This window comes from Oncorhynchus gorbuscha, linkage group LG09 (assembly GCF_021184085.1).
Source record: "Oncorhynchus gorbuscha isolate QuinsamMale2020 ecotype Even-year linkage group LG09, OgorEven_v1.0, whole genome shotgun sequence".
Classification (NCBI taxonomy): domain Eukaryota; kingdom Metazoa; phylum Chordata; class Actinopteri; order Salmoniformes; family Salmonidae; genus Oncorhynchus; species Oncorhynchus gorbuscha.
In genome coordinates, this window is record NC_060181.1 from 84989866 (window position 1) to 85013452 (window position 23587).

The 23587-nt window shown below is 46.6% G+C and overlaps 1 protein-coding gene across 1 annotated transcript in view; it reads left to right on the forward strand.

Moving 5' to 3' along the window:
* The window catches only part of LOC124044193 (alpha-1,3-mannosyl-glycoprotein 4-beta-N-acetylglucosaminyltransferase A-like), an 85199-nt gene that overhangs the window by 40872 nt on the left and 20740 nt on the right, over positions 1-23587 (forward strand). The window contains exons 4-7 of the mRNA XM_046363725.1: positions 9135-9268; positions 10140-10186; positions 10454-10567; positions 21273-21348. Of these exons, the coding sequence (XP_046219681.1) occupies positions 9135-9268; positions 10140-10186; positions 10454-10567; positions 21273-21348 (371 nt within the window). The remainder of the gene's footprint in view (positions 1-9134; positions 9269-10139; positions 10187-10453; positions 10568-21272; positions 21349-23587) is intronic.

Below are 23587 nucleotides of genomic sequence, written 5' to 3' on the forward strand. Positions count from 1 at the left end.
TATCACGATACCACTGGGGGGAGGGAGTGTCCTGTTCGCCCCGTCCCCTTCCATAAAAGCCAGCTATCATGATACCACTGGGGGGGAAGTGTCCTGTTCGCCCCGTCCCCTTCCATAAAAGCCAGCTATCATGATACCACTGGGGGGGGAAAGTGTCCTGTTCGCCCCGTCCCCTTCCATAAAAGCCAGCTATCATGATACCACTGGGGGGGGAAAGTGTCCTGTTCGCCCCGTCCCCTTCCATAAAAGCCAGCTATCATGATACCACTGGGGGAAAGTGTCCTGTTCGCCCGTCCCCTTCCATAAAAGCCAGCTATCATGATACCACTGGGGGGAAAGTGTCCTGTTCGCCCCGTCCCCTTCCATAAAAGCCAGGTATCACGATACCACTGGGGGGGGAAAGTGTCCTGTTCGCCCCGTCCCCTTCCATAAAAGCCAGGTATCACGATACCACTGGGGGGGGAAAGTGTCCTGTTCGCCCCGTCCCCTTCCATAAAAGCCAGCTATCATGATACCACTGGGGGGGGAAAGTGTCCTGTTCGCCCGTCCCCTTCCATAAAAGCCAGCTATCATGATACCACTGGGGGGAAAGTGTCCTGTTCGCCCCGTCCCCTTCCATAAAAGCCAGGTATCACGATACCACTGGGGGGGGAAAGTGTCCTGTTCGCCCCGTCCCCTTCCATAAAAGCCAGGTATCACGATACCACTGGGGGAGGGAGTGTCCTGTTCGCCCCGTCCCCTTCCATAAAAGCCAGGTATCACGATACCACTGGGGGGAAGTGTCCTGTTCGCCCGTCCCCTTCCATAAAAGCCAGGTATCACGATACCACTGGGGGGGGAAAGTGTCCTGTTCGCCCCGTCCCCTTCCATAAAAGCCAGGTATCACGATACCACTGGGGGGGAGGGAGTGTCCTGTTCGCCCCGTCCCCTTCCATAAAAGCCAGCTATCATGATACCACTGGGGGGGGGAAGTGTCCTGTTCGCCCCGTCCCCTTCCATAAAAGCCAGCTATCATGATACCACTGGGGGGGGAAAGTGTCCTGTTCGCCCCGTCCCCTTCCATAAAAGCCAGCTATCATGATACCACTGGGGGGAAAGTGTCCTGTTCGCCCGTCCCCTTCCATAAAAGCCAGCTATCACGATACCACTGGGGGGAAAGTGTCCTGTTCGCCCCGTCCCCTTCCATAAAAGCCAGCTATCACGATACCACTGGGGGGGGAAAGTGTCCTGTTCGCCCCGTCCCCTTCCATAAAAGCCAGGTATCACGATACCACTGGGGGGGGAAAGTGTCCTGTTCGCCCCGTCCCCTTCCATAAAAGCCAGGTATCACGATACCACTGGGGGGGGAAAGTGTCCTGTTCGCCCCGTCCCCTTCCATAAAAGCCAGCTATCATGATACCACTGGGGGGGGAAAGTGTCCTGTTCGCCCCGTCCCCTTCCATAAAAGCCAGCTATCATGATACCACTGGGGGGGAAAGTGTCCTGTTCGCCCCGTCCCCTGACATTTGTTCCCATTTTCTAAATGTTATGCACATCTGCTACCCAGAAAAACTGTCACTGATAGTCACACTTCTACTCAATACAACTCATATTGAATTTAACTTCACACTCTATAATAGAATACTGCATAGAATGACTGATATGCTCATATTTGCACAGGCCGACCTGTGATGTGGCTGGAGGAATGGGAGGAAGGAATATACGTGCGTAATGATCTGCTTGTCATCGTGTCAATAAGGAGAAAACACTGTATGAAACCACCTTTACTGTTCAGTTAAGACACACACACTCTCCCTCATAAACACTCAGACACATGTAACAGGGTTGGTTGTGTTTCCACTTGCCTCTAAAGAAAGGTGTATTTAGTGTTCAAGCATTCTTATTGGTTGGTTGAACTCTGATGACAATAAGGCGTGTTGTGATTGGCCCCGCTTGCAGATAGGGGGAGATGGCTAATGTCAGGTCTTCCCAGGATGAAAATGTGTTGCAAGGGGTCGGTCACGTTCTGAATACTGTTTTCTATTTTCAATTTTGCAATGTGTACAAATTTGCTGTTCGTTACTGATTTATACATGCGTGGGTATATGGTACCTGTTAGGGATTGAGGGGCTTTCTGGGATGTGCTTTGGCATAGGATTGCTGTAAATAAGTGTGTTAGCTAGTATACACCAATGTAGTGGTCACATAAGCCACTGCTAACACAGTTGTCTTCATGCTACAGATTTAGCCATCGACAGCCATCAATACCGTTCAGCCCTGCACAACTAACGTGCTGTTTCCCATTTAACAACAGGTATTTACACGTTATATTTTGTATTGTATATTTATATTTTTTACAGCCAGTTTGAAAATGTGATGCAAGGGCAACAGAAATAAAAGATGCTCAACTGGGACCATTGGTTGATGTGATTTATTTGGACAAAACACAACGCAAGGAGAGTACGATTTACATCTGTTACACACACGCACGCACGCACGCACGCACATACATACACACACACACACACACACACACACACACACACACACACACACACACACACACACACACACACACACACACACACACACACACACACACACACACACACACACACACACACACACACACACACACACACATACATACATACATACATACATACATACATACACACTTCCTTATAAACACTCACACACACTCCCTCATAAAGACAGAGACTCTCCCTCCCTCTCTTTCCCCCAAACAGGTACATACATTGTTCCCAACTTTTAAAGCGTTAGGCCCCAAACAGAATGTAAGGAGCACCAATAATATATTTTTTATACTTTAGGCTTCCATTAGGCCAATAAGAAACTTTTGAAACACATCTCATGAGAAGCACATTTTCATAGACCTACTGTCAAGTTACCAGGTTGTGAGCTAGCTAGGTAACATGACTGAACAAAGTTGTTTGTTATCAAATCAATAATTAGTGTCCGGGATTAGTTTAAAAATGGCCCTCGACATGGTGTGTGAAATTATATCAAATGCACACGACATCGCGCAGAAGGAACAAAAGGTATCTCCGGTAATATGGGTGATATTTTTAACCGTTTGAGATCGAGACAAGACGTTTTCTTTCCTGTAAAGCTGCAGACATGCCTCTTGTGAAACGGGGTTTCCTCTCTGTGTGACGGTGAATTTGCAAAGCCTATCAGACCGGCCTGTACTCTCCGTTTAAGGCCCTATCTCACTCAGCTCCCTGCCATGTTGAACGATAAGGAGGAGACTCCACCCAAAGTGGGGTCTGTATACTACATTTACATTTAAGTCATTACATTTAAGTCATTTAGCAGACGCTCTTATCCAGAGCGACTTACAAATTCCATGGGTGGAACCATGTCTTTGTCTGTTCAGTTGTTCGATCCTTTGGGATCTTTGTTTGAACTTTGTTTAACCTTTCGCAGTGTCCGTTGAGTTATTACTCTGATAATTAGAACCTAACAGTAGTATACTACGGTATTCTAAAATGTTAGTATCATGACGTTTTGGCACCGTGATATGACCGTGGTACCAGTATACTATGCAACACCAACACACACGCACAGCCCTGTTCCCCAGTGAAAGAGATCCCTGGGCCTGTTGTGTCAGTGTGGGACAAATGGAGTCATATGTCTGTAGTATTTCAGTGTGGTGTGGTTTTCAGGGGATCACCCCCTCTAAGGAAGATAATAGTCTGTATTCCCTATTCTACTCTCTTTCTCTCCCTCCCTCCAGGACACAGAATACAACTGATAGCCAGGAGTATAACAATAGCTGCTGTCCTCTCTCTCTCTCTCTCTCTCTCTCTCTCTCTCTCTCTCTCTCTCTCTCTCTCTCTCTCTCTCACCTCTCATCTCCCTCTCTCCTCTCTCTCTCTCTCTCTCTCTCTCTCTCTCTCTCTCTCTCTCTCTCTCTCTCTCTCTCTCTCTCTCTCTCTCTCTCTCTCTCTCTCTCTCACCTCTCTCTCTCTCTCTCTCTCTCTCTCTCTCTCTCTCTCTCTCTCTCTCTCTCTCTCTCTCTCTCTCACCACTCTCTCTCTCTGTCTCTCCCTCTCTCACCTCTGTCTCTCTCTCCCGCTCTCTCTCTCTGTCTCTCTCTCCCGGTCTCTCTCTCTCTCTCTCTCTCTCTCTCTCTCTCTCTCTCTCTCTCACCTCTCTCCTTCTCACCTCTCTCCTCACCCCTCTCTCTCCTCTCTCTCTTCTCTCTCTCACCTCTCTCCTTCTCACCTCTCTCTCTCCTCTCTCTCTTCTCTCTCTCTCTCACCACTCTCTCTCTCTCACCACTCTCTTTCTCTCTCTCACCACTCTCTCTCTCTGTCTCTCCCTCTCTCACCTCTGTCTCTCTCTCCCGCTCTCTCTCTCTGTCTCTCTCTCCCGGTCTCTCTCTCTGTCTCTCTCTGTCTCTCTCTCTCTGTCTCTCTCTCTCTCTGTCTCTCTCTCTGTCTCTCACCTCTCTCGCTCTCTCTCAATGAAATGTCAATATAAGGGCTTCATTGGCACGGGAAACATATGTTAACATTGGCCAAAGCAAGTGAAATAAACAATAAAAATGAACTGTAACTGTTAAACTCACAAAGTTCCAAAATAAAGAAATTTCAAATGTCATATTATGTATATATACAGTGTTGTAACTATGTGCAAATAGTTCAAGTACAAAATGGAAAATAAATTAACATAAATATGGGTTGTATTTAAAATGGTGTTTGTTCTTTCCAGTGTGTCAAGTAATTATTTTTTGTTTTCTCATGATTTGGTTAGTACCAGCTTGCTTTTTGCTCTCTGAAAGTGATTGCTTTGTTATGGAAGGTTTGGGAATCGCTTCCTTTTAAGTGGTTTTAGAATTTAACAGCTATTTTCTGGATTTGGATCATTAGCGGGTATCGGCCTAATTCTGCTCTGCCTGCATTATTTGGTGTTTTCTGCGTGCAGAGTCTCAATTTGGTGTTTGTCCCATTTTGTGGAGTCTTGGTTGGTGAGCGGACCCCAGACCTCACAACCATAAAGGGCAATGGGTTCTATATCTGATTTAAGTATTTTTAGCCAGATCCTAATTGTTATGTTGAATTTCTTGTTTCTTTTGATGGCATAGAACGCCCTTCTTGCCTTGTCTATCAGATCGTTCACAGTTTTGGGAAAGTTACCTGTGGCGCTGATGTTTAGGTATGTATAGTTTTTTTGTGTGCTCTAGGGCAACGGTGTCTAGATAGAATTTGTATTTGTGGTCCTGGCAATTGGACCTTTTTTGGAACACCATTATTTTTGTCTTACTGAAATGTACTGTCAGGGCCCAGGTCTGGCAGAATCTGTGCAGAAGATCTAGGTGCTGCTGTAGGCCCTCCTTTATTGGGGACAGAAGCACCAGGTCATCAGCAAACAGTTGACATTTGTGACTCACAACCTGAGCCCAAATGCCTTCACACATAGCATACTTTATACCATTACACATGCACTTATCACATAGTAATTCATACATAAGTTAAGGCCATGCAACCTGAGTTGAAACCGGAATGATTCATACTTATTATTATTTTTTTAAATAAATAAAGTTCAGTACTGTAGATAAACAGATGCATGTGCCATATATTTATGTGGTGGACACGTGATACAGTCACATGATATTGTTGGGGTATGTCATAAAATCACGTTCCGACCACACATCAATATTAATTTTATATATCAATATTTTGCTGTCTTGCTAAGTGGATGGTCTCTACAGAAGGTGTAAACGGTGCAACCAACTGGTTACTTGCATTGTAGTAATATCAGACATGGATAGTGTCCATATAAATAACATATACAGTATGTATAAGAACATTATCAATAACGATATCAGTGATAGACGAGGTGGTTATAGGCATACAATCAGGGGTAAAGTTGCTGAGCAGCAGGATAAATAATAAATAGTATCAGCAACGTGTTAGAAGAGAGTCATGTGAACAGAGGCACTGCAGATAGTACTGATTACTGGTCCGTCCAAACCACTCATGAACAAGGGAATCTATATTCGGAGAGCCTGTTTCTGTCCTGCCCTTGACTTTGGTGCAGGACGTATCATGTCCATAGCCTCTTCGTCGCAAAACTCCCTGAGCTTCTCAAAAATATTTGTCTAGCTGTGTCCAGTCCAGGTGGCGCTTTTACAGGCAGACCATCTATGGGAGGAAAGATGTCATCGTTGTGCAGCATCTGAAACCTGGTCCCGACAGTCCAAACTCTCCTTGGCGACAACACCAGGCTCGAGCATCGAAGCTGTAAAACAGAAAGAAAACAATAAATCTGAAGACATTATAACTCTGCACAACATCAATTCACCTCACAAGTTTAGATAAGAATAACCTTATAATGAAAGTCATTTTTTACCTGAAGTGCTGGTACTGCTTGATCTGTGGCAACGGCCTGAAGTACAGAGCTGGTGGTGTTGTCAGCCATAGCTTTCCACCAGCACCGTACCAGCCTCCAGTCCAACCAGCTGTGGGATGTTGACCCCTGTCACAGTGCTGTCCTTCACAACACCAGCAGTCTCAGATAAAGTGTTCGCTCTGGTCTTTCTGAAGGGCTAACTTGATGAGGCCAAAGCACCAGTCACCACAAACTTGGTGTGGCCTGTGATCAGGAAGTGAAGGTCCAGACTGTGGTGGAGCTTGTGCACGGTCCGCCAGGCACAATACCAGAGCACAAACTTGTTCTTGTTTTATCCACTGCAGTTATCACAATTCAGGTCCAAACGTGTTTTCCACACGTGTTTTCCAACTCCGTCGCTGGTGAAGAAATGGTGCATGTAGTTGATGACTGCACTGCTGCCTTTGCTTGCGCTAGCTCTCTTTTTGATAACTGTGGGACTAATGGATTAGAGTCAGGCGTGTTCTACTGATTGATGCTGAAAGACAAACTCCAGATGCATTATGATACCATCGATGCAAAATGGCCTTCTGAGAGATCACTACACACAGTTCACACAGGTAATGTTAGCTACTGTAGCTAGCCAGCCATCTCATGACAGCTGGCTAGCTAACAGCAAGCTTTAACTAGCAATACAAACCGATTGTCAGATCTAGCTAAAGTTAACTAATAGGTTCGATGTTAGCTAGCTAACATTAGGCTATAACTAGCAATGCATAATGGCATTCTGAGAAAACATCACAAACGTTACATACACCTCATACACATAACTTAATGTTAGCTAGCAAGCCAGCCACTCAACTAACTGGCTAGCTAACAGCAAGCTTTAACTTGGGATCTTTTGTTTAGACATGTCACGTTAAGGTTAGCTAGTTAAAAAATGAACTATACTCTCAATCAATAGAGTAACGTTACTCGCAATACAAACCAATTGTCATAGCAACCAAATAACGTTAGGTTTAATGTTAGTTAGCAAGCCAGCCATCGATCTCCAGCTGGCTAGCTAACAGCAAGCTTTTGCTTGCAATGAAAACAACTTTCTGACTAAATTATAGACGTATAATATCTGAATCTGTAGCTAGATTCTTAGCTGTATACATGGATGAAGGCTTCACGGCAGACTGCAAACTCTTTTATAAGACATCCTGTGTTGTTTCTGTTTAGTTTGCAAGCTGAACTGTGGGTAGTGATCTCTCAGAATGCCATTTTGAATGCCATCGATTGTATAATAATGCATCTGGAATTTGTCTTAGTTTGCACAGCTTGTTTGGCCCTTTGTTTTCCACTGATTCCAAAACATGTTATTTTCAGAGTGAGAGAGTCAGCATTCATCGTCCAGAAAGTAGTCCATCACAACTTTTTACCACTGACCTTTGTCGATAGCGCCTGATAAATTAAGGGCAGCAATGTTATTGAGAGCAGTAGCAACATATTTGCAGTTCTCCATGGCTAAAGTAAAATAAAAATAATAAAAACTGCAGTAGAAAGGATTATCTAGCAGCTCATTTTATAGACCCCAAGATGCAACACCGCAGACCAATCCAAACTCATCTCTCTGCATGTCCAGCCTACTCATTATCTCAACCAATCATGGCTAGCAGGAAGGTTGCTCGCTTTATCTGTGGCTAACCAACTAGGCTTGTAATATAACAATTGTATTCGTATTTACAGATGACATACATGTTTGATATTAAGGCACATGAAAGTTCACATGTTCGAGAAGGCATTTTTGCCAAAAAACGCATTTTGATAAACATATTTTTTTTACGTTCAAAGGGCTCTCTTGTGAAGTCGTGACTTGCGACACACGCCTAGTTTCCTGAATCGGGTCACATTTAACTTCAGATTCTAGTAGGGTGAGGCCGGGTGCTGCAGACTGTTCTAGTGCCCTCACCAATTTGTTGATATATATGTTGAAGAGGGTGGGGCTTAAGCTGCATCCCTGTCTCACCCCACGGCCCTGTGGAAATAAATGTGTGTGTTTTTGCCAATTTTAACCGCACACTTGTTGTTTGTGTACATGGATTTTAGAATATCATATGTTTTACCCCCAACACCACATTCCAACAATTTGTATAGCAGACCCTCGTGCCAAATTGAGTTACAAGCTTTTTTGAAATCAACAAAGCATGAGAATACTTTCTTTGTTTGTCAATTAGGGTGTGCAGGCTGAATACGTGGTTTGTCGTATGGTAATTAGGTAAACGGCAATTTTGACATTTATTCAGTACATTGTTTTCACTGAGGAAATGTAGGAGTCTGCTATTAATGATAATGCAGAGGATTTCTCTCTCCCCCCCCTCTCTCTTGCTCTCTCTTTCTCTCTTTCTTTATTTCTCTTTCTCTCTCTTTCTTTATCCCTCCCTCCCTCTCTTTCTCTCTCTCCCTCTCTATATTTATTTCTCCTCCCTCCCTCCCTCCCTCCCTCCCTCCCTCCCTCCCTCCCTCCCTCCCTCCCTCCCCTCCCTCCCTCCCTCCCTCCCTCCCTCCCTCCCTCCCTCCCTCCCTCCCTCCCTTTCATTCTTTCATTCTCTCCCTCCCACCATTCTCTCTCTTTCTCTCTTCCTCTCCTATCTTTTCCTCAGTTAAACTTCTGCCCTCCATTCATTGTAAATGTTTGTTTTCTTAAAATACAAAGCAACTTAGTTAACCCATTTAACACGTTCTGTTCTCAGCCTGTGTTTTTTTGTGTTTCTTCCTCTATGGTCTTACCCTGGTCTTTTCATCTCCCCCAGTCTCCATGGTGATGGGTATTCCTACCGTAAAGCGTAAAGTGAAGTCGTACCTGGCTGAGACGCTACACTCGCTCATCAACAAGCTCTCACCTGAGGAGAAACATGACTGTGTCATCATAGTCTTCGTAGGAGAGGTGGGGGGAAACACACACACACATACACATACACACACACACATTCACCAGGGTTTCTCCAAACAAACTAGAAGATAAATTTACCGTCCCCATATGCATTGGGTGCATAACCCGATTAGGGCGTCCACCCATGGTGCTCAGAATGAAACATCACATTGACATTATGGTAATTCGTCTTGAAGATGTTAGAATAACTGTCCACATTTACTTTTCCTCAGACAACAAGACCAGTAATAAACAGAAAAATCACTAACCTGTCAATCTACTATCCCCATAGTAGAAAAGTTGACCTATTCTATTGGTCAGCTTGTCGTTCTCTACGAGAAATAAATAGCCTTTTCTAAACAGACTCTGGGACAGATGTGGGACGATAGATCACAAATTCATACAACCAGTAGGCCTAGGCTACATCAAAACAGTGACACTGATGCAACAGACTTGGATTAGCTGACACAACGTGCCATTGGAACACATCAGTGATGGTTGCTGATAATAGGCCTCTGTAGATATTCCATTAAACATCAGCCTGTTCTAGCTTCAATAGTCATTTACAACATTAACAATGTCTACACGGTCATTCTCTACACGTTTTCTTTCAAAAACAAGGACATTTCTAAGTGACCCCAAACTTTTGAACAGTAGTGTAGCTCATTCTATTATTCTGGTTTCAATTTTTATTTTTATGTGCCCAAACCCTTGACACTCTCATACACACACGCGCACACACACACACTCACTCACTCACTCACTCACTCACTCACTCACTCACTCACTCACTCACTCACTCACTCACTCACTCACTCACTCACTCACTCACTCACACACACATACTGTGACATATAAATAATGACGTTATTTTCTGTTTCTGCAGACGGACACAGAATACGTCCAAAGCGTGGTGACCGGACTGGAGAAAGAGTGAGTGACCTCACTTCCGGTCCCTAACCTCACACATCTTCCTGTCTTTGTGATGGCTGTTTCCTGTCTGATAATTCCCCTGACGGTTTAGAGAGAACAGAAGGAGAATAACAAATTGTTTGTTTGTGTGTGTGTGTGTGTGTGTGTGTGTGTGTGTGTGTGTGTGTGTGTGTGTGTGTGTGTGTGTGTGTGTGTGTGTGTGTGTGCGTGTGTGCGTGTGTGCGTGTGTGCGTGTGTGCGTGTGTGTGTGTGTGTCGTCTATCCCAGGTTTTCTATAGAGTTCAGTTCAGGTCTGTTGGAGGTGATCTCTCCTCCAGCCAGCTACTACCCTGATCTCAAAGACCTCAAAGAGACCTTCGGAGACTCCAGAGAGAGGGTCAGGTGAGGGGAAACACCCAGTAAAACAGGGCTCCAGACTTACATTTCCTCCTGGTGGCACTGCTGACACTAACGTTTCCGTTTGAAATGTTATACTATCAGGAGGTGAGTCTCGCTCATTACAGCAGCCGTCCCCACCAACACAGACAGGCAGGCACAGCTTTATTACAGGAATCATGAGGATAATGCACTGTTTACTGTTTATGTACTGTTTAACAAATTCATGGTTTTATCTGCCCCCAAAATATGTTTTGATTGAAGTAACTAGGTAGAATGTGCACCTCGCACCAGTGTGACCGATAAAACATTGTAGGGGGGAACGGCACCTCAGTACCTCCAGGCTCTGATCAGGCCCTACACCCAAACAAGGGCACTGCGTTCATCCACCTCTGGCCTGCTCGCCTCCCTACCACTGAGGAAGTACAGCTCCCGCTCAGCCCAGTCAAAACTGTTCGCTGCTCTGGCCCCCCAATGGTGGAACAAACTCCCTCACGACGCCAGGACAGCGGAGTCAATCACCACCTTCCGGAGACACCTGAAACCCCACCTCTTTAAGGAATACCTAGGATAGGATAAGTAATCCCTCTCACCCCCCCCTTTAAGATTTAGATGCACTATTGTAAAGTGACTGTTCCACTGGATGTCATAAGGTGAATGCACCAATTTGTAAGTCGCTCTGGATAAGAGCGTCTGCTAAATGACTTAAATGTAAATGTATTCACAGCCAAGTCAAAGGGTCACAAAATGCAACTAAATGGTCACAGCTTGGAGCCTCTATCCCGTTCAGTCTGGAGCCCTGTCGTCCCCTCTGTCCCGTTCAGTCTGGAGCCCTGTCGTCCCCTCTGTCCCGTTCAGTCTGGAGCCCTGTCGTCTCCTCTGTCCCGTTCAGTCTGGAGCCCTGTCGTCCCCTCTGTCCCGTTCAGTCTGGAGCCCTGTCGTCCCCTCTGTCCCGTTCAGTCTGGAGCCCTGTCGTCCCCTCTGTCCCGTTCAGTCTGGAGCCCTGTCGTCCCCTCTGTCCCGTTCAGTCTGGAGCCCTGTCGTCTCCTCTGTCCCGTTCAGTCTGGAGCCCTGTCGTCCCCTCTGTCCCGTTCAGTCTGGAGCCCTGTCGTCTCCTCTGTCCCGTTCAGTCTGGAGCCCTGTCGTCTCCTCTGTCCCGTTCAGTCTGGAGCCCTGTCGTCCCCTCTGTCCCGTTCAGTCTGCAGCCCTGTCGTCCCCTCTGTCCCGTTCAGTCTGGAGCCCTGTCGTCCCCTCTGTCCCGTTCAGTCTGGAGCCCTGTCGTCTCCTCTGTCCCGTTCAGTCTGGAGCCCTGTCGTCTCCTCTGTCCCGTTCAGTCTGGAGCCCTGTCGTCTCCTCTGTCCCGTTCAGTCTGGAGCCCTGTCGTCTCCTCTGTCCCGTTCAGTCTGGAGCCCTGTCGTCTCCTCTGTCCCGTTCAGTCTGGAGCCCTGTCGTCTCCTCTGTCCCGTTCTGTCTGGAGCCCTGTCGTCTCCTCTGTCCCGTTCAGTCTGGAGCCCTGTCGTCTCCTCTGTCCCGTTCAGTCTGGAGCCCTGTCGTCTCCTCTGTCCCTATCAGAGGAAGTTTCTCCGCCTTTCATCTTCAATTGGTGACTAACATTGGGAAAATTTCAAATAACGCCCAAACTCCGACACTTTGGCACCTCTCCAGCCCAGCTCCCCTGCTCACACCCCAATGAAAATGACTTTGTTCTAGCTATTGTTCGTGGATGTGTCACGTCCGTTGGGCATTGCTAGTGACAGGACGGAGAGGAGAGGAGAGGAGAGAGGGATGAGCGGGATGGAGGAGTGGGCCAGGTACTCAGTATTCCACAGGCATCTCTCAAAGTGAGCTCAAGGTCGATTGCATTCCTCCCTCTCTCCCACCCTCCCATTTTCCCTAAAACCCTCCCCTTTTCCCTCCCTCCCACCCTCCCCTTTTCCCTCTCTCCCTCCCCATTTCCCTCCCTCCCCATTTCCCTCTCTCCCTCCCCATTTCCCTCTCCCTCCCATTTCCCTCTCCCTCCCATTTCCCTCTCCCTCCCATTTCCCTCTCCCTCCCATTTCCCTCTCTCCCTCCCCATTTCCCTCTCTCCCTCCCATTTCCCTCTCTCCCTCCCATTTCCCTCTCTCCCTCCCCATTTCCCTCTCTCCCTCCCCATTTCCCTCTCCCTCCCCATTTCCCTCTCTCCCTCCCCATTTCCCTCTCTCCCTCCCATTTCCCTCTCTCCCTCCCCATTTCCCTCTCTCCCTCCCCATTTCCCTCTCTCCCTCCCATTTCCCTCTCTCCCTCCCCATTTCCCTCTCTCCCTCCCCATTTCCCTCTCTCCCCCCATTTCCCTTTCTCGCTCCCCATTTCCCTCTCTCCCACCCCATTGCCCTCTCTCCCTCCCCATTTTCCTCTCCCTCCCATTTCCCTCTCTCCCTCCCCATTTCCCTCTCTCCCTCCCCATTTCCCTCTCTCCCTCCCCATTTCCCTCTCTCCCTCCCATTTCCCTCTCTCCCACCCTCCCCATTTCCCTCTCTCCCACCCTCGCCATTTCCCTCTCTCCCACCCTCCCCATTTCCCTCTCTCCCACCCTCCCCATTTCCCTCTCTCCCACCCTCCCCATTTCCCTCTCTCCCTCCCCATTTCCCTCTCTCCCACCCTCCCCATTTCCCTCTCTCCCTCCCATTTCCCTCTCTCCCACCCTCCCCATTTCCCTCTCTCCCACCCTCCCCATTTCCCTCTCTCCCACCCTCCCCATTTCCCTCTCTCCCACCCTCCCCATTTCCCTCTCTCCCACCCTCCCCATTTCCCTCTCTCCCTCCCCATTTCCCTCTCTCCCTCCCCATTTCCCTCTCTCCCTCCCCATTTCCCTCTCTCCCTCCCCATTTCCCTCTCTCCCTCCCATTTCTCTCTCTCCCTCCTACATTCACTGCTGTTGGAACATCTTTCTCTTAATCTTCTGTACTTTTTTCGATAGTAGAACAAGAAAATGGTTCAAATACCACAATTCATGCTCACACTTCTATTCAGCGGTACTGTGGTTAGGCCTAGGCTCCACCCAGTTTATCAAGAGGTTTACCATTCAAATAAATGATTACATTTGAACTGTTTTAAATAAATACAAAAATCAGAGACAGCCATGTATGCATTAATGAATATATTAAACAAATCATACAATCAATTCGACTTAACAACATAATGGTAATGATACTGAACTCAAAAGATGGCCAATGATTGAACAGAGCAGCAGCTAGGTTTAACTGTCTGGATCAAGTACCATTCTGTGACTGGCTAATATGCCTTATTTTTTTGCCGTGGTATCGAGTATTGTGATACTAAACCGGGTATCGGTATCAAAGTGCTGGTATCATGACAACACTACTCTTGCTCTCTAATGACATCTTTCTTTCTTACCTTTCTCTTCTTCTCTCTCCCTCCTCACTCTGTTTTATCTCTTTCCTCTGCACACCCCTCCCTCTGTCTGATCGATGTTATCATATCATCCCTTCTCTCTCTCTCGCTCTTCTAGAAATGGTTTATCGCTTCCATTTGTTCTCTCTCCCTCTGTTTTCTCTGTCATTCTCTCCCTCTGTCTCTTCCTCCCTCACACTCCATCACTCTGTGTCCCGTGAGAAATTAGTGTTCATCCAACGAGACCGCATATCTGACAGCGTGTGCGTGCTCAGTGTGCTTTTTATTTATTTAAAAAGGCAAGTCAGTTAAGAACAAATTCTTATTTTCAATGACGGCCTAGGAACAATGGGTTAGCTGCCTTGTTCAGGGCCTGTTAGCGTGTTAGCATCGGCCTGCTAACTGTCTGAATCGCCATGGACCCATATGTTCACTTGGCTACGCATGCCTCTCTCTAATATCAAAATGCCTTGTCCTGGTTATTGATTACTGTCTCATTTCATTGTAGAGCCTCTAGCCCTGCTCAATATGCCTTAACCAACCATGTTGTTCCACCTCCTACATATGCGATGCCATCACCTGGTTTAAACGTCTCTAGAGACTATATCTCTCTCATCATTACTCAATGCCTAGGTTTACCTCCAATGTACTCTCTTCCTACCATACCTTTGTCTGTACATTATGCCTTGATTCTATGCTATCATGCCCAGAAACCTGCTCCTTTTACTCTCTGTTCTGAACGTGCTAGACGGACAATTCTTATAGCCTTTAGCCGTACCCTTATCCTACTTGTCCTCTGTTTCTCTGGTGATGTAGAGGTTAATCCAGGCCCTGCAGTGCCTAGCTCCACTCCTACTCCCCAGGCGCTCTCATTTGTTGACTTCTGTAACCGTAAAAGCCTTGGTTTCATGCATGTTAACATTAGAAGCCTCCTCCCTAAGTTTGTTGTCTTAGCTGTGTCTGAATCCTGGCTTAGGAAAACCACCAAAAACCTTGAAATCTCCATCGCTAACTATAACATTTTCCTAGAACTGCCAAAGGGCGCGGTGTTGTAATCTACTGCAGAGATAGCCTGCAGAGTTCTGTCTTACTATCCAGGTCTGTACCCAAACAATTAGATCTTCTACTTCTAAAAATGCACCTTTCCAGAAACAAGTCTCTCACTGTTGCCACTTGCTACAGACCTCCCTCTGCCCCCAGCTGTGCCCTCGATACCATATGTGAATTGATTGCCCCCGATCTATCTTCTGAGCTCGTGCTACTAGATGACCTAAACTGGGACATGCTAAACACCCCGGCCATCCTACAATCCAAGCTTGATGCCCTCAATCTCACACAAATGATCAATGAACCTACCAGGTACAACTCCAAATCCGTAAACACGGGCACCCTCATAGATGTCATCCTAACTAACTCACCCTCCAAATATACCTCTGCTGTTTTCAATCAAGATCTCAGCGATCACTGCCTCATTGCCTGCATCCGTAATGGGTTCTCGACCAAATGACCACACCTCATCACTGTCAAATGCTCCCTAAAACACTTCTGAGAGCAGGCCTTTCTAATCGACCTGGCCGGGGTATCCTGGAATGACATTGACCTCATCCCGTCAGTAGATGATGCCTGGCTATTCTTTAAAAGTGCCTTCCTCACCATTTATTAAATAAGCATGCCCCATTCAAAAAACATAGAACTAGGAATAGATTTAGTCCTTGGTTCACTCCAGACCTGTCTGCCCTTGACCAGCACAAAAACATCCTGTGGCATTCTGCATTAGCATCGAATAGCCTCTTCTCTGTATACATCATTGATGTGGCACCCCCATAGAGTGGCACCCCCACCCCCTGTGGCACCCCCATTGAGACTGTCAGAGGTCCGGACAACAGGCCCTCCTATTGACATTACATTACATTTAAGTCATTTAGCAGACACTCTTATCCAGAGCGACTTACAAATTGGTGCATTCACCTTATGACATCCAGTGGAACAGTCACTTTACAATAGTGCATCTAAATCTTAAAGGGGGGGGGGGTGAGAGGGATTAATTATCCTATCCTAGGTATTGAACACTGAACTCTATCAGAGAATAACTTTTTTGAGTTAGTACTACAGAAATTTGCATCTTGTAGTACTAACTCAAAAACATTCTGGGACACTGTAAAGTCCATGGAGAATAAGAGCTGCCCACTGCTCTGAGGCTAGGAAACACTGTCACCACGGATAAATTGAGAATTTCAATAAGTATTTCTCTACGGCTGGCCATGCTTTCCACTTGGCTACCCCTACCCCGGTCAACTGCCCGGCACCCTCCACAGCAACCCGCCAAAGCCCCCACCATTTCTCCATTACCCAAACCCAGATAGCAGATGTTCTGAAAGAGCTGCAAAATCTGGACCCCTACAAATCAGCCAGGCTAGACAATCTGGACCCTCTCTTTCTAAAATGATCTGCCAAAATTGTTTTTGTATCGTCTGAGTTTCCCAAAGATTGGAAAGCTGCCGTGGTCATCCCCCTCTTCAAAGGGGGTGACACTCTAGACCCAAACTGCTACAGACCTATATCTATCCTGCCCTGCCCTGCTTTCTAAGGTCTTCGAAAGCCAAGTTAACAAACAGATTACTGACCACTTCGAATCCCACCATACCTTCTCCGCTATGCAATCTGGTTTCAGAGCTGGTCATGGGTGCACCTCAGCCACGCTCAAGGTCCTAAACGACATCATAACCGCCATCCATAAGAGACATTACTGTGCAGCCGTATTCATCGACCTGGCCAAGGCTTTCGACTCTGTCAATCACTGCATTCTTATTGGCAGATTCAACAGCCTTGGTTTCTCAGATGATTGCCTCGCCTGGTTTACCAACTACTTCTCTGATAGAGTTCAGTGTGTCAAATCGGAGGGCCTGTTGTCCGGACCTCTGACAGTCTCTATGGGGGTGCCACAGGGTTCAATCCTCGAGCCGACTCTCTTCTCTGTATACATCAATGATGTTGCTCTTGCTGCTGGTGATTATCTGGTACACCTCTACGCAGACAACACCATTCTGTATACTTCTGGCCCTTCTTTGGACACTGTGTTAACTAGCCTCCAGACGAGCTTCAATGCCATACAACTCTCATTCCGTGGCCTCCAACTGCTCTTAAATGCAGGGGAAACTAAATGCATGCTCTTCAACCGATCGCTGCCCGCACCTGTGCGCCTCTCCAGCATCACTACTCTGTACGGTTCTGACTTAGAATACGTGGACAACTACAAATACCTAGGTGTCTGGTTAGACTGTAACTCTCCTTCCAGACTCACATTAAGCATTTACAATCCAAAATTACAAAATTAAATCTAGAATTGGCTTCCTATATCGCAACAAAGCATCCCTCACTCATGCTGCCAATATACCCTCTTAAACTGACCATCCTACCGATCATCGACTTCGGCGATATCATCTATAAAATAGCCTCCACCACTCCGCCCCATACACTACCCACCATTGCGACCTGAACGCTCTCGTTGGTTGGCCCTCGCTTCATACTCGTCGCGAAACCCACTGGCTACAGGTTATCTACAAGTCTCTGCTAGGTAAAGCCCCGCCTTATCTCAGCTCACTGGTCACCGTAGCAGCACCCACTCGTAGCACGCGCTCCAGCAGGTATATCTCACTGGTCATCCCCAAAGCCAATTCCTCCTTTGGTTGTCTTTCCTTCCAGTTCTCTGCTGCCAATGATTGGAACGAACTGCAAATATCTCTGAAGCTGGAGACTCTTATCTCCCTCACTAGCTTTAAGCACCAGCTGTCAGAGCAGCTCACAAATCACTGCACCTGTAGCCAGCAGCATACCACCCTGCATACCACTGCCAGCTTGCTTCTGAAGCTAAGCAGGGTTGGTCCTGGTCAGTCCCTGGATGGGAGACCATATGCTGCTGAAAGTGGTGTTGGAGGGCCAGTAGGAGGCACTCTTTCCTCTGGTCTATAGAAATATCACAATTACCCCAGGGCAGTGATTGGGGACATTGCCCTGTGTAGGGTGTTGTCTTTCGGATGGGACGTTAAACGGGTGTCCTGACTCTCTGAGATCATTAAAGATCCCATGGCACTTATTGTAAGAGTAGGGGTGTTAACCCTGGTGTCCTGGCTAAATTCCTAATCTCAAACCATCATGGTCACCTAATAATCCCCAGTTTACAATTGGCTCATTCATCCCCCTCCTCTCCCTTATAACTATTCCCCAGGTTGTTGCTGCAAATGAGAACGTGTTCTCTGTCTACTTACCTGTAAAATAACGGATACATAACCTGTATATAGCCCATCTGTAAACAGCCCATCTATCTACCGACCTCATCCCAATAAAGTATTTTTATTTATCTTGCTCCTTTGCACCCCAGTATCTCTACATGCACATTCATCTTCTGTACATCTACCATCCCAGTGTTTAATTGCTATATTGTAATTACTTCGCCACCATGGCATATTTATTGCCTTTACTCCCTTATCTTACCTCATTTGCACTCACTGTATATATACTTTTTCTTTTCTTTTGTTATACTATATTATTGACTATGTTTTGTTTATTCCATGTGTAACTCTGTGTTGTTGAATGTGTCGAATTGCTATGCTTTATCTTGGTCAGGTCGCAGTTGCAAATGAGAACTTGTTCTCAACTAGCCTACCTGGTTAAATAAAGTGAAATAAAAAATTTAAAAAGGGACAGAACGACAGATTTTTACCTTGTCAGCTTGGGGATTCAATCTTGCAACCTTTTGGTCACTGCCCCAACACTCTAACCACTAGGCTACCTGCTTCGTCCTATAGAGGACTCCTGATATCTCCAGGAGTGATAAGTATAATTTTCGTGTTGTTGTTTAATACTGTCTCGGGCCATCTACTTTTTAATCGTCCACACCACTCTCTCAATTAAGTATCTTACCTAGTTTTCTAGCTTTTTTGTAGTTCTTACCTATTTAGCTTTTTTGTAGTTCTTTTAATCAACTATGTGTGTGTGTTTTCTGTACCTGTTCGCTCCTCTCACTGTAGGATTTACAACACTCCGCACCCCTTAGCTGCAACCCTTCTAATTTAATGTACCCTGCGTGCACAACCCATGTGGAATACCTGGAACTGCTGATCTGCGGTCAAGAACGCTGAGTTCATCTCAGCCTATGCTGCCCTTCAGTCCCTAGACTTTTTGGCCCTGACAGAGACATGGATCAACCCAGAGAACACTGCTACTCCAGCTGCTCTCTCTTCATCAGACTACTTTTCGACGTACTCTCAGTACTGGTGACCCCCAGGGCTCGGTTCTAGGCCCTCTCCTCTTCTCTCTTTACACCAAGTCACTTGACTCCATTATATCCTCACATGGTCTCTCCTGTCATTGCTATCTGGATGACACTCAACTACTTTTCTTTTTCCACCCTTTTGACACCCAGGTGGTGACACCCATCACTACGTGCCTGCAGATATCTCAGCTTGGATGACGGCCCACCACCTCAAGCTCAACCTTGACAGGACGGAGCTGCTCTTCCTCCCACTGAAGGCCTGTCCACTTCAAGACCTCTTCATCACGGTTGACAACTCCACAGTGCCCCCTCCCAGAGTGCAAATAACCTTGATGTGACCCTGGACAACACCTTGTCGTTCTCTGCAAACATCACAGCAGTGACTCGCTCCTGCAGGTTCATGCTCTACAACATCCGTAGAGTACGACGTTACGTCACACAGGAAGTGGTGCAGGTCCTAATTCAGGCGCTTGTCATCATCCATCTGGACTACTCCATCTTGCTGTTGGCTGGGCTCCCGGCTTGTGCCATCAAATCCCTGCAACTTAACAAGAACGCCACCCGTCTGGTGTTCAATATTTCCCTAGATTTCCCAAGTCACCCCGCTCCTCCACACACAACATATTTCCCTAGATTTCCCAAGTCACCCCGCTCTTCCACACACAACATATTTCCCTAGATTTCCCAAGTCACCCCGCTCTTCCACACACAACATATTTCCCTAGATTTCCCAAGTCACGACATATTTCCCTAGATTGCCCTCCTCCACATACTACATATTTCCCTAGATTTCCCAAGTCAGCTCTTCACAACATATTTCTTGCCCAAGTCACCCCGCTCCTCCACACACTACATATTTCCCTAGATTTCCCAAGTCACCCCGCTCTTCCACACACAACATATTTCCCTAGATTTCCCAAGTCACCCCGCTCCTCCACACACTACATATTTCCCTAGATTTCCCAAGTCACCCCGCTCCTCCACACATTGACCTCCAGTCAAAATTTGCATCCACTACAAGACTTGCCTATGGGCAGGAAGAGGAACCTTAAGGCTCTGCTCAAACCCTACACCCCAACCCGAGTACTCCGTTCTGCCACCCCTGGTCTGTTGGCTCTCCCACCCTACGGGAGGGCAGCTCCCGCTCAGCCCAGTCCAAGCTCTTCTCTGTCCTGGCACCTCAATGGTGGAACCAGCTTTCCTGAATAGTTTCTGCCAATCCAAAAACATCTGAAACCCTAGAGGCTCCAAAGGGTATCTTAAATAATCCCACAGCACCCTCCACGTACCCCTTCCACACCCCCACATCCAACCCCCCCCCCCCCCAGCTGTGACTTTGCTGATAACTGCATTATTGAGGAACATATAAATACTATGACTGAGATATGTGGTTGTCCCAACTAGCTGGATGCACTAACTGGAAGTCGCTCTGGGTTAGACAAGCCTTTATTCTTCCCACTGCCCTCACATCAGAAATGTGTTGATGTTTGTTCGTTCTTTCTCTCTTTCTTTCTCTCTTTCTTTCCTTCTCTCTTTCAGTGTTAGAACTCAGTCTGATGTGTGCCTGTTGTGTGTTGCCCTTTGTAAGCACTATCATTTTTCAGGGGGCTCATTGAATATTAATGAGAAGCCCGCTGGACTCCCTGCTGCTGGAAAGATGGAAAGATTAATACAGCTGTGTGTGTGTGTGTGTGTGTGTGTGTGTGTGTGTGTGTGTGTGTGTGTGTGTGTGTGTGTGTGTGTGTGTGTGTGTGTGTGTGTGTGTGTGTGTGTGTGTGTGTGTGTGTGTGTGTGTGTGTGTGTGTGTGTGTGTGTGTGTGTGTGTGTGTGTGTGCGCCCACCTCTGAGTGCATGGTAAACAGAGCTCATTAGAGCCACTTATAGCAAGAATTGACTGTACCTACTGCCCACCTGCTGTGTGTGTGTGCCAGCCTTAACACCTGCTGTCAGGCAGTGATGTGTACACCTGCTCCCTCTAGCCACCATACATCAGTCATTTAGCAACAGGGTAGGAGGAAATGATTCCTAATCGTGTGTGTGTTGTAGATGGAGGACCAAGCAGAATCTGGACTATTCCTTCCTCATGATGTATGCTGTGAGCAAAGGAGTCTACTATGTCCAGGTATGTACGTCCTTGGAACACACATGCACACATTCCGTCCCTAGCCCTATTAAAACAGCGTTCCCATGGCAACACGTTAGAATGTGACCAGCAGGAGCAGTATGTGTCTGGGGCAGAGTTGTAGTACACCTAGTACCAACACACACACACACACACACTTACTTCAGCACTAGAGTATTCGTTACCACGGAAACAGTGATGAGTCTGCAGTTTGGAACAATGCGTTCCCAATTTGGGCATGTTCTTTACATCAAACAAGGCCTTTGCAATTGTGTGTGGGTCAGAAGAGCAGGACGGAGAGAGAGGGAGTTGCGTGCTCTTTTGTCAGAGTTGGGCAGTATTTTCCCCTCCTTGTGAAGATCAGAGGTACTGTGATACTGTACAGGTTGTTCTGTCTGTTATATCATACCACCTGCTGATCCCTCCCTCATTCCCATAGATCACAAGCATACATGGATATAATGAGCTACCACATTAAATCTCATTTCTTCTTCTGTTAACCCCATCTGTCGTTTGTTTGTTTGTTTGTTTGTGTTCTGGTTGATGTTTTAATGTTCCATTCTGTGTTGACGTTGTCTCCAGGGGATGACAGAGGTACTAAGTGCTGTCATTAACACTGTGTAGTTGACTTTACTGTTGTAGGCCACATACATCATAGTGCCTATAGAATGTACACAACCATAGACCTTATGTACAGTGCATTCAGAAAGTATTTAGACCCCTTGACTTTTCCCACATTTTGTTTCGTTACTGCCTTATTCTAAAATGGATTGAAAAAATATATCATCATCAATTTACACACATTATGTTTTTAGATTATTTTTTTTAGCAAAGAAATTAAAAACATGAGACTCGAAATTGAGCTCAGGTGCATCCTGTTTCCATTGATCATCCTTGAGATGTTTCAATGGACATTGACAAACAACTCCACCTGTGGTAAATTCAATTGATTGAACATGATTTGGAAAGGCACCGCACCTGTCTATATAGCAGTTGACAGTGCATGTCACAGCAAAAACCAAGCCATGGGGTCGAAGGAATTGTCCATAGAGCTCAAAGACAGGATTGTGTCGAGGCACATATCTGTGGAAGGGTATCAAAAAATGTCTGCAGCATTGAAGGTCCCCAAGAACACAGTGTTCTCTATCATTCTTAAATGTAAGAAGTTTGGAACCACCAAGGCTCTTCCTAGAGCTGGCCGCCCGGCCAAACTGAGCAATCGGGGGAGAACGGCCTTGGTCTTGGAGGTGACCAAGAACCCGATGGTCACTCTGACAGAGCTCCAGAGTTCCTCTGTGGAGATGGAAGAACCTTCTAGAAGGACAACCATCTCTGCAGCACTCGACCAATCAGGCCTTTTAAGGTAGAGGGGCCAGATGGAAGCCACTCCTCAGTAAAAGTCACATGACAGCCCGATTGGAGTTTGCCAAAAGGCACCTAAAGGACTCGGACCATGAGGAACAGGATTCTCTTGTCTGATGAAGCCAAGATTGAACTTTTTGGCCTGAATGCCAAGCATCATGTCTAGAGGAAACCTGGCACCATCCCTACAGTGAAGCATGGTGGTGGCAGCATCATGCTGCGGGGATGTTTTTCAGCGGCAGGGACTGGGAGTCAGGATCAAGGGAAAGATGGACAGAGCCAAGTACATAGAGATCCCTTGATGAAAACCTGGTCCAGAGCGGACCTCCGACTGGGTCGAAGGACAACGACACTAAGCACACAGCCAAGACAACGCAGGAGTGGCTTCGGGACAAGTCTCTGAGTGGCCCAACCAGAGCCTGGACTTGAACCTGATCGAACATCGAACCTGAAAATAGCTGTGCAGCAACGCTCCCCATCCAACCTGACGGCTTGAGAGGATCTACAGAGAAGAACGGGAGAAACTCCCCAAATACAGGTGTGCCAAGCTTGTAGCATCATACCCAAGAAGACTCAAGGCTGTAATCGCTGCCAAAAGGTGCTTCAACAAAGTACTGAGTAAAGGGTCTGAAGATTTATGTAACTGTGATATTATTTACAATAATTTCAAAAAAACTGTTTTTGCTTTGTCATTATGGGGTATTGTGGGGGGATTTCTTATTTTTCTGGGGCTTTAACGTAAGAAAATGTGAATACCTTCCAAATGCACTGTACACACCCAGTGTTTCTGTAGCCTCTATGCACCAGCTTAGCTCAGTGAGAGGGACTTGGTGTATGCTGTTATGTTTGTCAGCTGTATGTGTGATGGCTGAACCCC